The sequence below is a fragment of the Leguminivora glycinivorella genome, chromosome 10 (assembly GCF_023078275.1).
Source record: "Leguminivora glycinivorella isolate SPB_JAAS2020 chromosome 10, LegGlyc_1.1, whole genome shotgun sequence".
Taxonomy (NCBI): Eukaryota; Metazoa; Arthropoda; class Insecta; order Lepidoptera; family Tortricidae; genus Leguminivora; species Leguminivora glycinivorella.
In genome coordinates this window covers 6,749,257-6,765,310 of record NC_062980.1, presented here as the reverse complement: position 1 = coordinate 6,765,310, position 16,054 = coordinate 6,749,257, and the positions used below count along the sequence as shown (strand labels likewise).

The 16,054-nt window shown below is 39.5% G+C and overlaps 1 protein-coding gene across 8 annotated transcripts in view; it reads left to right on the top strand.

Annotated features, from left to right (window-relative positions):
• Positions 1–16,054, top strand: part of LOC125230017 (huntingtin-interacting protein 1) — a 69,097-nt gene that overhangs the window by 31,235 nt on the left and 21,808 nt on the right. For all 8 annotated transcript variants that reach the window (XM_048134934.1, XM_048134929.1, XM_048134930.1 and 5 more), the window contains 12 exons: positions 4,926–5,036; positions 9,490–9,642; positions 10,156–10,313; positions 10,692–10,753; positions 10,863–11,040; positions 11,539–11,659; positions 11,988–12,095; positions 13,298–13,419; positions 14,646–14,742; positions 14,935–14,998; positions 15,444–15,553; positions 15,918–16,018. In XM_048134934.1, the coding sequence (XP_047990891.1) occupies positions 4,926–5,036; positions 9,490–9,642; positions 10,156–10,313; positions 10,692–10,753; positions 10,863–11,040; positions 11,539–11,659; positions 11,988–12,095; positions 13,298–13,419; positions 14,646–14,742; positions 14,935–14,998; positions 15,444–15,553; positions 15,918–16,018 (1,385 nt within the window). The remainder of the gene's footprint in view (positions 1–4,925; positions 5,037–9,489; positions 9,643–10,155; positions 10,314–10,691; positions 10,754–10,862; positions 11,041–11,538; positions 11,660–11,987; positions 12,096–13,297; positions 13,420–14,645; positions 14,743–14,934; positions 14,999–15,443; positions 15,554–15,917; positions 16,019–16,054) is intronic.

The following is a 16,054-nucleotide window of genomic DNA, read 5'->3' as shown; positions in this document are numbered from 1 at the left end:
GAGCGTAGTGAGGACTATTAAAAACTGTTAAAAAAAATTCTATTATTTTTGTGCTTTGTCCGATTTTGACAAAAAATGTGTCAATTGAAAGGTATTGTTTAATGTAATCGAAAAAAAAATTAAAAAAAAAATTGCTAAAAACGTGTAAGAAAAAATTAAAAAAACCTTAAATTTTCGTATCACGCTGAATAACTGCTAAGAACGACAGATAAGATATACAATGTCGATATATGAGTTTTTAAAATCAAAGACAAATAAATTCATAATTATAAACTGAAAACCGAATCGAAATCGGATCAGTAGTTTTTAAGATACAAGTTGCCAAAGTTGGCTTAGTTTGTTTATATGGTCGCTTTTAAATTATTCAGCCAAAAAGTCAGAAATAATATATTTTCTTACAGCTAAGAGTATGCATTGATAGAAGACATCATAATAAATGATTTTCGCTGAGGATATAAAAATTTCATCCCTTAGGAATCCGAGCGTAGCGAGGTCTGCAACGAAAAACAACAAAAAACCAAGTTTTTTTTTATGTTACATAAATTAATTTCTTTCAACTGACACACGTTTTGTAAAAATCAGACCACCCAAAAAAAAAAATCTTGTTTTTTTGTTGTTTTTCGTTGCAGACCTCGCTACGCTCGGATTCCTAAGGGATGAAATTTTTATATCCTCAGCGAAAATCATTTATTATGATGTCTTCTATCAATGCATACTCTTAGCTGTAAGAAAAATATATTATTTCTGACTTTTTGGCTGAATAATTTAAAAGCGACCATATAAACAAACTAAGCCAACTTTGGCAACTTGTCTCTTAAAAACTACTGATCCGATTTCGATTCGGTTTTCAGTTTATAATTATGAATTTATTTGTCTTTGATTTTAAAAACTCATGTATCGACATTGTATATCTTATCTGTCGTTCTTAGCAGTTATTCAGCGTGATACGAAAATTTAAGTTTTTTTTAATTTTTTCTTACACGTTATTAGCAATTTTTTTTTTAAATATATTTTTCGATTACATTAAACAATACCTTTCAATTGACACATTTTTTGTCAAAATCGGACAAAGCACAAAAATAATAGAATTTTTTTAACAGTTTTTAATAGTCCTCACTACGCTCGTCCTTCTAAGGGCTTAAATTATGATATCCTCGAGAAAAAAACTTTTATTTTGATGTGTACTGTCACTGTGTACTTTTATGTCTAAGAAAAATAGATTATTTCTGACTTTCTGGCAAAGGAATTGCAAAGTGATCATATAAACTAAACTTTTTCAACTTTGGCAACATGTACCTTAAAAACTACTGATCCGATTTCGATGCGGTTTTTAGTTTTCAATTATGAATTTATCTGTCTTTGATATAAAAAAACTCGTATATCGATATTCTACATTTTGTCATTCATTCTTTGAAGTTGTTTAATGCGATACGTAAATTTACATTTTTCAATTTTTTTGTTACTTTTTCTGAACAATATTTTTTTTTTTTTAAGTTGCACTAATCAATATCTTTCATTTGAGATACGATTTGTCAAAATCGGACCATATGATAAAAAGATAGAATTTTTTTCATTTTCATAAAACACCTCGCTGCGCTCGGCTTCCTAAGGGATGAGATTTCGAGATGTCTACTATCACCATGCAAAGGGGCTTGCTTCCATCTAAAAGTGCAGCTTTTTTTAGGGTTCCGTAGTCAACTAGGAACCCTTATAGTTTCGCCATGTCTGTCTGCCCGTCCGTCCGTCCGTCCGTCCGTCCGCGGATAATCTCAGTAACCGTAAGCACTACAAAGCTGAAATTTGGTACCAATATGCATATCAATCACGCCAACAAAGTGCAAAAATAAAAAATAGAAAAAAATGTTTTATTAGGGTACCCCCAATACATGTAAAGTGGGGGCTGATATTTTTTTTCATTCCAACCCCAACGTGTGATATATTGTTGGATAGGTATTTAAAAATGAATAAGGGTTTACTAACATCGTTTTTTGATAATATTTTCATTTTCGGAAATAATCGCTCCTAAAGGAAAAAAAAGTGCGTCCCCCCCCTCTAACTTTTGAACCATTTGTTTAAAAAATATGAAAAAAATCACAAAAGTAGAACTTTATAAAGACTTTCTAGGAAAATTGTTTTGAACTTGATAGATTTAGTAGTTTTTGAGAAAAATAAGGAAAACTACGGAACCCTACACTGAGCGTGGCCCGACACGCTCTTGGCCGGTTTTTCATAACTAGTATGACTATATTAAAAAGGGAAATATGAAAACTATATAAATTGTTAAATTTTTTAAAGCATGAAATAAAAGGCTATTTTATTTTATTATTTATTTTACTAAGAACATTACGGAAAATATTTAGATTTTCCTTTTACCAGGGGTCTGACCCGATTCCGATCGAGCGATTCCGGATTGCATTGCTATAGCAATTATTTAGAGTTGACATCACTGTAGGTACAGTCGACTATAAAGAGATGTAAATATCCACTTTTTCACCTTATTACAATGAAATAAGGTGAAAAAGTGGACACATCTCTTTGTAATCCACTGTACGTGTACATACGTGCATTACCACAGATTAAGACAATTACTTGATTTTTGACAGCCCTAAATAGTCAACACGATTGTTGACTTAGAACTTGAAATGCGAGTACGCTATGCCTGTGGTTCAGGGTTATTCTTGGAGGGCATGTTGCACGTTGCACCGCCCGCAATCCACGAACTTAGAAACGTTAAATATAGCTCTAACTTTACATGTCACTCCACTCCTCATTTAAGCTTCGCTCTCCTTAATGCTGAGGATCGTGACTTAATACGACCCTAAGTGGATCACATGACTCCGGATGACAGATTTCCAGGCCTTTCGGCCCCACAGTGACAGTGACCAGTGTTTATTGGAGCAATCAAATTCAAAGGCGAATTCCATTCAAAGGCGAAGGCACGTCGCCTTTTCAGAAACGGTCTTTCAGGCATGCAGCGACGTGCGATTTACGTGCGAGGCTAAAGGAAACAAAAAATACAAAGAAGTAAACACAAAGAGCGCAGTGCATTGCTTTGTTGTTTTTCGGGGCTAAAATAACAAAAAACTTGGATCGGGAGAAAGAAAATGCGACACTGAACTCGAACTTTTACGTGCGTGCCCGTAGCGGTATCTATAAATCTAGTTAAATCATTGTATTTTGTTCTGTTTTGTCGTCTGCTCTAGTAATTATGATACAGTTAGCTTTTGTATATTGTTAGTGTCATAAGTGTCGGCTAACGATGAAGTGTGATGATGTCGTCACGCGAGATAACTGTCGCGAGTTCGCGAGTCATTACCCCCTCATTATATAGTCGTTTTGATGATGAGCCGACGAGACCACTTAACTATAGAGTACAGTCACGGACTTTTATTGTTGATCCACTTCTAGCTCATTTTATACTGGACATTTCATAGTGAAGCATAGTTAAGCTATGACGTTCCAGTATGAAATGAGCTAGAAGTGGATCAACAAATTAAAGTTCGTGACTGTACCTATGTATACTCTTTGTACAATACACGTTTCTTTTGCAACTTTCGGTACCTTCGGTATTGATAATATTGGTTGTGAATATGAATAAAGAGAAGACGCGTCAAAATTTTTTCCCCTCCCTAGCTCGGAAACACGTGTTTTGTCCTTTAATAGCAGCGGGTAAAAACGCATTTTATCCACTAGTGGGTAAAGTAATTTGACCTTGAATATAGTCAAATTAACTGTTTTAAAATTGATAAAAGTAGGTAAATCTAGTAATAAAGATGATTTACCACCTGTGGAACTACTGGACTCAGTGATAAACGCATTTTTTGCGTTGTAGTTTCCTCGCTATAGTGAGGGGAAAAGTTTTGTGTTACACTCGGGTGCAAATGTATTTTACTTCTCGTGTGTTAAAAAACTCGCAAGTTCAGGATTCTATTCTCGAACCACTCGTTTCGCTCGTGGTTCAACTATAGAATCCTTTCACTTGCTCGTTTTTCAATTCCACACTCGGCGTTAAAATACAACTTTGCCCCCTTGTATAACAAATAACTATTAACTAGCTATATATGCCTTGAGAAAAATCTGAAAATGTTTAGGCTATTGGATGGAATGGAAAATTATACACGTGCCGCTACTGTTGTCCACGTCATATCGCATTGTTTGTATTTTGTATCTTACTATCGAGAATTTCCGTTTCGAATTTTATTTGTTTATTTATATACAGTTTTTAAAATAATAATATACCTACTTCCTTCAAACAGAATGAGTTCGCAAGGCCAAGTTCACGTCCTTCTTGGATTCGCGTTTAATTGTCCCCTGCGTACGCGATGTTCGAGGAACTTGTTTACGATTTACGACACACAATCCGATGATTCACGAGTTACGTTTGAGGAAGATTTTGCACTCAATCGCGGTAATCTATAGGTACTGAATAAAAATTAAACATTTCCTGTATTAAATAATGGGTTTATAATTGTTTTTACCTGATTCATTTCTTAGTCATTGATTGCGATTAACTAGTAAAAGCAGTCGAATTTTACATACGACTAGTTTGCGTTTTCGATGCATGTGTAGTTTTGGAGTCATATTCATTAATTATGAAGTGTGATACCTATTTAGTATTTAGTACCTACATGCAATAAAAATCTGATCCAAGATCAAACGTTTAGAAATTCTAGCATAAACAAAGTTTAATTAACCGTCGATGAACGATACTCTCTGGTGGCCCTGTAGTACCTAGTTCATTTAATCTAAATATACATAGATACCTATCGTAACACATATAGAACCTTTACCAACCAGCAACACGCTCAGATGAGGCCATTTCGTGCTCTTCATTCCTTTGTTTTGTTATAAATAATGTGTAATATGTCTTGCCATATATATCTATTCTATTCTTTATATAAATAAGTCATATTCCTGTATTGCAGACGCTAGCAGTCCAGAAAGCGACCAATTCCGTGGAGACCCCGGTGAAAGAGAAACATGTCCGCAGCGCCATCATCGGCACCTTTCAGGAGCAGAGCGCCGTCACCTACTGGGTAAGTTTCATCCTTTTCTAAATTTCAGTATCTATAAGTTTACTTTTCTATTATCCTTATTTATACCCTCGGATTGGCGAAAAAGATGAATAGTCGTAAGTCTCCTCGGTTATCGGATATGACGATCCTAGACGAACTGTGCGAGAAGACGTTTTCGAATGCTCCGTAACTAAGTACGACGGGTCACCCACGGACTTCGATACTTCACGAGCGACGCTGTCGACTATTTAGCACGCATAACGAAGACATTTAACTGTCCGTCGGCGGAAATAATTCGTGTATAGGCGAATTTTGGCATAGTTGTAGGGAATGGTGTTCTAATCCACATACTCAAAGTACTGATGGGTAGGGGAGGAGCTAATGGGTGGAGGGGGGTGTAAAGGTCCCTTTTTTTAGTTTTTCGCGAATAACTCTTAAACTGTGGCACATAGCAAAAAATGTTCTGAAACACAAGTAATCTTCATAAAATTCTCTACAAAAAAGTCTTATACACTTTTTACCTGGGACCAATCGTTCATGAGATATGGAAGGGAAAAGATGGACAATAAAGGAATAAACCCATTTGTTTATGAACAATACGTTTATTCTTATAGAGACGCGGTAGCGTGTCAAGCCAGGTTCAAGTAACAAAAGTAGCAAGCAGCATCGTGTGTAATATTACACGAACCGTTTGGAGCCACATTTGACCCCCTTCTAACTCAAAAACTATTTCACATAAACGTGTTATAATTCAACGTAAAAAGAAACCAACGCGCGTAGTAAAAGTATGAGCTATAAGCGCTCCTCAATAAGCCTGGTACTAGCACTAGCAGCCCGCCTTACTGCGTTTTCACATTATCCGATCCGACATCGGATGTCGGAAGGATTTCAAAGGCAAAAATCCAAGACGGCGCCTTAAATGTACGGGATATCGGTCCTACTTCCGATATCGGATCGGATAATGTGAAAACGCACTTACCCCGCGCGCGCGCGCAGCCCTTTATAAGCCACCGCGCGGTCGGCGCTCGCTCATCCCAGTCGTCCTCAAAACGTCGACGTAAGACCGCCCCACAAGGATGGGGCGCGACCAGATACAGCCCTCACAGCGCCCAGCGCGGAAGGGACTACACACACCCCAGCAGGGGTGTTGAACGACATTACAGCAGCGCTCGCTCAGTTTGTCTCGCGCAGCGATCCGATCACATTGTAGCTGACTTGACGAGCAAAGCATCACGACCGCCCAGTATTGCTTTGGTGGGATAAATTCATAAATAAAATTCCTAACTATCTTCCGTCTCTACTTCGATGGGAGCTCCGTTAGTGCATGCTCCCGAGCATACACCACAGACACTGAAGCAGGCAATTCCTGCTTTTCGGCAGCCGCATCGCACCCCACACCCAGTCTTGCATCGGAAAAATATAGTTTTGAGAATGGAGTCAGGTGCCACTGGGTCGTTGGTTGTCACTGGCTTTCATATGCCATCGCCTCTTCTAGTTCATCCCCATTCAGTAGGTGAAATAAATTGTACGTTAAATACAAAAATATTTGTACGCCTTTTTTTTCGGATTCAATAAGTAAAATTTTCCTATAATAGAGGTAAGTTTAGCAGGTGCATTCAATATTCAAGCAGGCAGCAATATTCAACACACGGGTCAGAAGAGAAGATCTCCATGTTGTAGATACCGTTTACAAGGGGGTGGCCAAATTCAAATACTTAGGTTGCACCGTCACCGACACCAATACCCGGGAGGAGGAAATTGACATTCGAATCCAAAACGCCTTGCGATGTAGTGCCGCCCTTCATAAGGTGTTGGTGTCCAAGCTCCTGAGTAAGACCACAAAAATACGTATATATAAGACCGTCATACGACCAATACTCATGTACGGATGCGAGACTTGGACACTGACCCTTAAAGAAGAAAATAAGTTACTGGTGGCAGAAAGGAAAGTGCTAAGAAAGATCTTGGGTCCTGTCAGGAGAGCGGATGGTAGTTTAAGGCTCCTCAAAAATGCCGAAATTGAAGACCTTGTGGCTGCGCCTAACATCATCGGCGAGACTAAGGCCCATCGTCTCCGTTGGCTCGGCCACGTTTTAAGAATGGAGGATGATCGTGGCGCGAAAAGGGCATACCTAGGTGTCTCAGTAGGACGGAGGCCAAGTGGACGGCCTAGATATCGTTGGGGTGATGCCGTTGAAGCGGATCTGCACGATCTTCAAGCATACAACTGGAGGGACGTCGCTAAGGATCGGGATGATTGGCGTACACTCGTGTCGGAGGCCAAGACTCATTTTGGGTCGCTGCGCCAATAAGTAAGTAAGTAAAGCAATACCGGGCGGTCGTGATGCTTTGCTCGTCAAGTCAGCTACAATTAGGGATGTCACGAATGTCGCATGTGTCACATTCGCGAATGCGAATGCGAATGCGAATATTCAGAATGCGAATGCGAATATCGCTGAATTTCATAAAAAAACAAAATAAAAACCAAGCAATCACCAACAACCCGCTAGGTAAAAAAATTAAAATGCTTACTATTGGTCAAAATGCCAAGTACGAACTTCACGCCGTGCGAATTTGACCTATCTGCACATGCGCGAGTCGACAGTCGACAAGTAGCAATTGGAGCGGCCGGCGCGGGCGAGGAACAAGCTGCGACTTGCACACATTCGCATTCGCAAAACATTCGCATCGTTTGAAGCGAATGCGAATGTCAATGCAAATGTTTAAAAGAATGCGAATCATTCGCATATGCGAATGCGAATGCAAATATTCGTAACATCCCTAGCTACAATGTGATCGGATCGCTGCGCGAGACAAACTGAGCGAGCGCTGCTGTAATGTCGTTCAACACCCCTGCTGGGGTGTGAGTAGCCCCTTCCGCGCTGGGCGCTGTGAGGGCTGTATCTGGTCGCACCCCATCCTTGTGGGGCGGTCTCACGTCGACGTTTTGAGAACGACTGGGATGAGCGAGCGCCGGCCGCGCGGTGGCTTATAAAGGGCTGCGCTTACCCCGGTAAGTGCGTTTTTACATTATCCGATCCGATATCGGAAGTAGGACCGATATCCCGTACATTTAAGGCGCCGTCTTGGATTTTTGTCTTTGAAATCCTTCCGACATCCGATATCGGATCGGATAATGTGAAAACGCACTAAGGCGGGCTGCTAGTACCAGGCTTATTGAGGAGCGCTTATAGCTCATACTTTTACTACGCGCGTTGGTTTCTTTTTACGTTGCATTATAACACGTTTATGTGAAATAGTTTTTGAGTTAGAAGGGGGTCAAATGTGGCTCCAAACGGTTCGTGTAATATTACACACGGTGCTGCTTGCTACTTTTGTTACTTGAACCTGGCTTGACACGCTACCGCGTCTCTATAAGAATAAACGTATTGTTCATAAACAAATGAGTTTATTCCTTTATTGTCCATCTTTTCCCTTCCATATCTCATGAACTATTGGTCCCAGATAAAAAGTGTACAAGACTTTTTTGTAGAGAATTTTATGAAGATTACTTGTGTTTCAGAACATTTTTTGCTATGTGCCACAGTTTAAGAGTTATTCGCGAAAAACTAAAAAAAGGGACCTTTACACCCCCCTCCACCCGTTAGCTCCTCCCCTACCCATCAGTACTTTGAGTATGTGGATTAGAACACCATTCCCTACAACTATGCCAAAATTCGCCTATACACGAATTATTTCCCGCGAGATAGGCTTCATTGAGTGTGCTACTCATCAGCAAATCAGTAGCAGTAGCAAGTGTGATACATATCATACATACACCTTAAGTGCGTTTTCACAGTATCCGATCCGATATCGGATGTCGGAAGGATTTCAAAAGCAAAAATCAAAGATGGTGGCTTGAATGTATGGGATATCGGTCCTACATCCGATATCGTATCGGATAATGTGAAAACGCACTAACGCCACGTTTATCGTTATCCAATTATAGTTTCGGCGATAATCTACTTACAGCTTTCATTTTGTAAGTATTCTAAGTACATTAGGTACTCGGATTGCTACTTGTACTTATGCTGTTGATCACAACAATACACTTTACAACACGTAATCAATGTCAACAGGAAATAAATGGGTACATACATGTTTAGGGGCTAAATTGGCCTTCCTATTTAGGTACCGGTAGTTGAGGATAACTATATACGGGTTTCAATTATGCCGGGAGAGACTCGCCTAAATATTTAAATCAAAACATCAATTGTATAATTTAGAAATACAAAGCAACAGCACTTAGGTAAATTAGATCGATTCCAAAAATCGAATTTGGTCTACCGAAAGATGTGACATGACTTGTATATAAAGTGTATTGCCGGCGTTTATGATGAGGGTACGTTCTTTTCTTGTAAGACATAATATATGCATCTTAGTAGACACTGGGGTCTCAATTTACATTGAGAATTCGCCAGTAACAGTAGTTTGTGTAAAGTAGACCTGCCTAAACACGCTCATTTTATTACAGATGGTGGCAATCCGTCTCCCGCTCCAAGACAACCGCATCGTGGCATGGAAGTTTTGTCACGTGACACACAAGCTTCTCAGGGAAGGGCATCCAGCATGCCTTGACGACTCGCAGAGACACATTGGCATGATACAGAACCTGGGAAAACTATGGGTGAGTCCAATACGTTGGTAGTTCTATCACATGACACACAAACTGTTAAGGGAATGGCTTCTAGACGATGATTCACAACGGCATATCGGAATGATACAGAATCTGGGGAAGCTATGGGTGCATGAGTCTAACAGATTCGTGATGGGTTACTGTTTCAATAAGGTGCAGGCCTGTTATTTTGTCCGGATTTTAATACTAAGCATCTCCTCTTCTTTGAATGCCGCGCTCATCATGTGCAAAGTCATAACAACGAAGGAAACAAAGATATTGTGGCTGTAGCTTCGCGAGTCAGTAAGAGCGAGTCAGGCCAAAATAAATTGGCAACGCGATGCAACGGTTTAATTGCCTCGCCTACTGTACAAGCGTTAAGTAAACATCATAATATCACTGGTGAGGTTTTCAAAATTGTTACCAACTTATCTTGGATTTCTAAGACTTTCTCGGGCTTTTCCTAAGGTTGGCTAAAAAGCTAACAATTAATTACTTTTGCTTTTACACGGTGTCTTCTTCCAGGTCCACTTACGCGAAGGCTACGGCCGCCTCGTGCACCTGTACTGCTCCCTTCTGGTCTGCAAGCTGAAGTTCCACGCGCGCAACCCTCGGTTTCCTGGCAATATGCAGCTGACTGCTGACGAGCTGGATGCCATCGCCGAAAACGATGTCAATAACTAGTGAGCATCTTCCTCGTATGTTGTCGTCTGTTTTAACCCCCGACGCAAAAAAAATTGCCGAGACTGCCAAATCAAGAAAGAACTTCTCTGGGTGAGAATTTAGTTAGCATTTTAGTTACATTACGGGCTGTTAAGGTTACATACAATTTTGCACAGCCATGAAATACCGCAATGTAATAAAACTCGTATGCCAGTTCTTGTACCGTCTAAATGGGTCCCTAGTCGCGACTTCTAAACTTACTCGTAACTTGGCGCAGCCGGTAGGATAGGAACCTACGCTCCCAAAAGGAATCTGTTTTCGACTTATTACTTTTATTAGTCTAGTCTGCAGATTCAATCGTGATTCAATTTTCATTTTAAATCTTTGTTTTGTTACAGCTTCCAGTTATGTGTCGAGCTGTTCGACTATATGGACGATATATTAAATCTACAAGCAGCAGGTTGGTATTTTTTTTTAACCGCACACAATTGAATATAGCACTCGATTTGTATTTTACTTGTAAAAAAGTCAGTCAGCAGACAATTTTTGATTCTTTGTTGTCTTTCCAGTATTCGACAGTCTCGGCAACGCACGGGCAAACTCCATGACAGCAAGCGGGCAATGCCGGCTGGCCGCTCTCATCCCGTGTGCCCAAGATTCCTCACAGATCTATGACTGCAATGTGCGTCTGCTGTTCCGATTGCACGCGTCACTGCCAGCTGATACTCTGGCCGGACATCGGGAGAGGTATGTTATAGCACTAGTGATAAACAGCGCAACAAGTATGAGATATCCCATACCTCGGCTTTTTCGGGGAGCGTGCAAACTCTATGAGAGCAAGCTTGCAATGCCGGCTGGCCGCTCTCATCCCGTGCGCGCAAGATTCCTCACAGATCTATGACTGCAACGTGCGTCTGCTGTTCCGACTGCACGCGTCACTGCCGGCTGATACTCTTGCCGGACATAGGGAGAGGTATTTTGTATTTTACATGCATACAATATTCTTGTTTCCGTCGTCTCAAGGACAATACACAATTGAACATACACATACACACCACCCTGTGGTTGCTGGTATTCCAAAGACAATACGTTTTCGATGTGACATAGACTCGTCGGACAGTGATTTCAAGTCTTTAGTTTTCTTTACCAACCCTGCTTCAGAAAACACTTGCTGCCCCGATATTCGTACTATAAGTAAGTACATATAATTATTATTAAAAACAATAATCTCAATATTATTTTTAGGTTCCGTCAGCAGTTCAAAAAGCTGAGCTCATTCTACAAGCACGCGAGCAGCCTGCAGTACTACCGCAATCTACTAACACTACCGCTTCTGCCATCGAACCCACCCAATTTCCTCATTCAAGTGAGTTTATACAATTGACGTTATAAGCTTTGTATCCTCTTAACTGTAAACTATGGCATTCTGTTTAGACCTTTTTTCGCTTTTTCTAATTAATGAAAAAATACAAAGATACAGAGCATCAAAGTTCCGAAGTCGGGGCTTGTGACGTCACTTTTAAGTAAAAATTGTACCTAGGCGTGACGTCACGGGAAACTACAACGCACTGTACCGTCGTCATTTTTCGTTTAACACAAAAAAGAAAAAATGTGTCCAAAAATTTTTGATACCTAATCTAACTGACGGACTAAAAAGTTATTTTAATTCGCCTATTGTATGTATCTTTTTACAGAGCGACTTCGGAACGTATGTGACACCAGTGGTTTCGATCCCGGAGCCTCCGCCGGACGAAGTAGACGCCGTGGGTTCTTTGATTGACACCTCCGACACCTTCAGTTTGGTAAATAGTTACTTATTGATAATAATGTCTTCTCTTTATGTACTTACTAACTTCACTGTGTTAGCACTTAGCCCTGGCTAAATTTGCGCGTTGAATATTTAATTAAGACGATTCGATTGACATATCGTTTCTCAAATTCTAATGAGTACTTTAGAAGTTATGAGGGAACAGATGAACATACATACATACATAAACATATATACATACCCACATACATACCGGTCAAAATCATAACCCTTCTTTTGCGTTGCCGTAGTCGGGTAAAAAGTACAAAGTTTTTTAGGGTTTCGTAGTCGACTTACCCTTATAGTTTCGCCATGTCTGTCTGTCCGTCCGTCCGTCCGCGGATAATCTGTTCCCGTCTTCCCGTTAGCACTAGACAGCTGAAATTTGGTGCCAATATATAATTCAATCACGACGACAAAGTGCAAAAATAAAAAGTGGATTTTTTTTATGGTTTTTGAAAAAAAATACGAGAAATTACGGAACCCTACACTGAGCGTGGCCCGACACGCTCTTGGTTTTTTTTAATACTACTTCGGTGTCAAACAAGCATACGGTCCGCCTGATGGAAAGCGGTCACCGTAACCTATGGACGCCTGCTGCAACTTAAGGAGTGTCACATGCGCGTTGCCAACAAATTAGAAACTTGTACACTCCTTTTTGCTGTGTTAAGTACGTAGTAGTAGTGTTTTATGTGCACAATAAGCCCAAGGGGATAAGGGCTAAAAAGGAAAACACAAAATTATACCAATTTGAATCCTAGGCCACTCTAGAACCCTGTCTTATTTAAACCATGTTCTATTTGCCATAAGAAGTCACTGACGTTTACTGTGCAAAGGCTCTACAGTGGCCTAGGATTCAAATTGGTTGACTGTACATATATGATCGATCGAAGGAGAGCGTGAATTGAATAGGTCATATACCTATATTTCTCTGTTATATAATATTTTCTTGCTTCGTGATAATTTCATGATATTGTAACTTAATTTATTAATTTTATTTAGCTTGGCATGTGTATTTTCTTTCTTTGTAAATGACGATCCTTATTGGGAGACACAATTATTTTTATTTGGAATCTATTATGTAATTTTTGACGATCATGATGAGAAGATAAACATAATTTTGACATGTAGCAAATTTATAGTGTAATTTTTATCATGAAATAAAGAAATCTAATCTAATCTAATCTTGTTAATTAGGCTACCACACCTGATAACAGTGACGGGATCGACACGCGCACCACTCCCTCGCCGCAGCCCGACCCCGTGGTGGAGCGAGACAGACTGATCGACCATCTGCAAAACGAGCTCAAACGGATGCGGTAAGAGTTTTAACCCCTTTGAACGACATCCATTGGTCGGAATACACGAAGGGTGATACTGATATCACACCGAAATGATTCGCTGTTTGTTAAGAAACTTAAACTTTTACTCCTAAGTCAAGCATGTTATACTGTCGAGGACTTTATGAAATGATGTATGAATGTAACTATTTCTAAATAATGTAATAATATAATTATAGCTGGCACAATCATTATTATTATCTCAACAAAGACGTCTATCTAAATGTAGACCTAAGTATTCTTTATAATGAATTTAATTAATAATGTAAGTAATTTATTATTTTATTGTGTACCTTTTAACTTCCTATTTCTGTGATAACCTGATATGACCTGTAAAATGTTTAATTTTTACCAATAAAGAAACTAAAACTAAAAAAAAAAACACCGACTTTCTAGATCAGCGAGCAGTGGCCCGTTTCTCGAAAGGTACAGTCAACGAGTCAACCAATTGGAACCATAGGCCACTCTACAACCATGTCAAAATGACAAGCAGTAAGAGATTTCTTACAATCTGATTTATATCGTCACTATGACATAGTTCTACAGTGGTCTAGGGCTCCAATTGGTTGACTGTACAAGCCTTGTATTACAAGCGTGTTTCCATGACAACCCGTACGATTTGACAGTTCGTGCACTTGTAATACAAGGCTTGTACCTTTCGAGAAACGGGCCCCAAATATAATAGTATGGTCTTCATTACCACTCATTAAACAAATAATACATTGTGAAACAAGGGGAGGAAGTTGAATATTACTAACGAGAGTACGTTAAATCGCGGCTTGCCGGAGCGATTTAAAGACTCGAGTTAGTAATATTCATACTCCCCGAGTTACACACAATGTTTTTCATCACACTCGCAATGTAAAAAATATGTAAATAGATCTAAAAAAGTTAAGTACGGTACAAGAAATTTCATTATTCCCCTGGAAAAACGATTTTTCTATAACTCACGCTCCGCCTGCGTGCAATAGCACATTTAAAATGCGGGCGTGATGAAGATTTTATGTACGAGTTACCTATAAATTGTGTTGAAATCTAGTCAAAAATCCCAATTTGTCACTTAATATATAATGGCGAAATTTTTATTGAAATAGAAATAACACGATCATTGTACGACACAATTTATTGTAGAGTTAGTTTTAGCTTTTAGAGAAGTTGTGTCAATTTATCATTCATTAATTAATCAATTTATTCTCGTTCCACAGCTTAGAGGTATCACAAATGGTACAAGACCGGAACACAATGATGGCATCTATGCGAGAACACTGTTCGAAGTTAGAGGCGCAAATACACACGACAAAGGTAATTCATTCATTTGAGTCAATATTTTGCTAAACGTTTAATCTTTCCTTTGGACAGTACAAGAATAAGCGATATAGCTTTATTATCTATGATGTCCACAACAAATATGCACCCTCATGATAAAGAAGGTTTCTTTAACTCATTGGGATCTATAGAAAGACAGAATTGTTGACCAAATCCTTCTTTTTGCAGACTGAATTAGAAGAAGAAAGGCAAAAGGCTGAAGTTTTAGCAGCAGAAACTCCAGAAATCAAACGTAAGTATAAATTACTTAAATTGCAGCGCAGACCATCCTATCAAAACATAAACTCTATAGGTATTAATACCCAATAAGGATATAAAGAAGATCGGCAGTTTTGCAGCATACAAAATAGTTCGTTTTATCAAAGACATATATAACTCCGTATAGACAGATAAAGTCTAAGAAAAAAACGTACCTCAGTACCATACAGGAAAAGGTACGGTGACCTAGATGGCATTACACCTTTGGGGTACGCTCAGCTAGATGGCGCTAATATTAATATTTGACATTTTAAAACATATCAGGCTAAGAATATGGCCCAAATTGTCAAAACTGAGGTTCAAAAGTTTTAAGCCTGTGTCAAGAGATGGCAGTCTATGCACTGTGATTACACATTTTACTTCGACAATAACTCTATAATACTCGATCCTCTTCTATATAACGCCATTTAATTTTACAGAAAAACTTACACAGACTGAAGAGAAAGCGAAAATACAAGACGAAAAGTTCCAGAAACTAAAAGGAGCGTACACACAGCTTCGAGAAGAACATATCACACTTATCAGACAGGTAAATGCATAATTTTCATCCCGTAAGTACTTTATGGGCCAAGATTACCACAGAGTGGCAGCCCAGGCCAAAACGGGAACCCGGCAGACCACGTATGCGATGGCGGAACGCGTTGGACTCCTTTTTGAAAGAATGGCCGAGGACTGCACAAAACCGGGAGGAATGGAAAAAGCGGGGGGAGGCCGTTGCCCAGCAGTGGGACATCGCTTGTCTTCGCTTCGCTTGCCTCCCAAAGGTCCGGGACCCCATGGTCCCGAGATATGGAAAAGACAGACAAATAATAATGAGTACTTTATATTCCTTGGTTCCTTTATGTTGTTACGCTCCATCGTCAATATGCCTAATTTACGCATATTGATTGCAGAAAGCAGAAGTGGATAAGACAGCGGCCAGTTTAAGAGCAGCAGCCGCGCAGCACGAAAGTGCCAAGACCGCCCTGCAGCAGCAACTTAATGACAGGATGAAGTACGTATTGACATTAAACATTTTAGTATTGAGAAC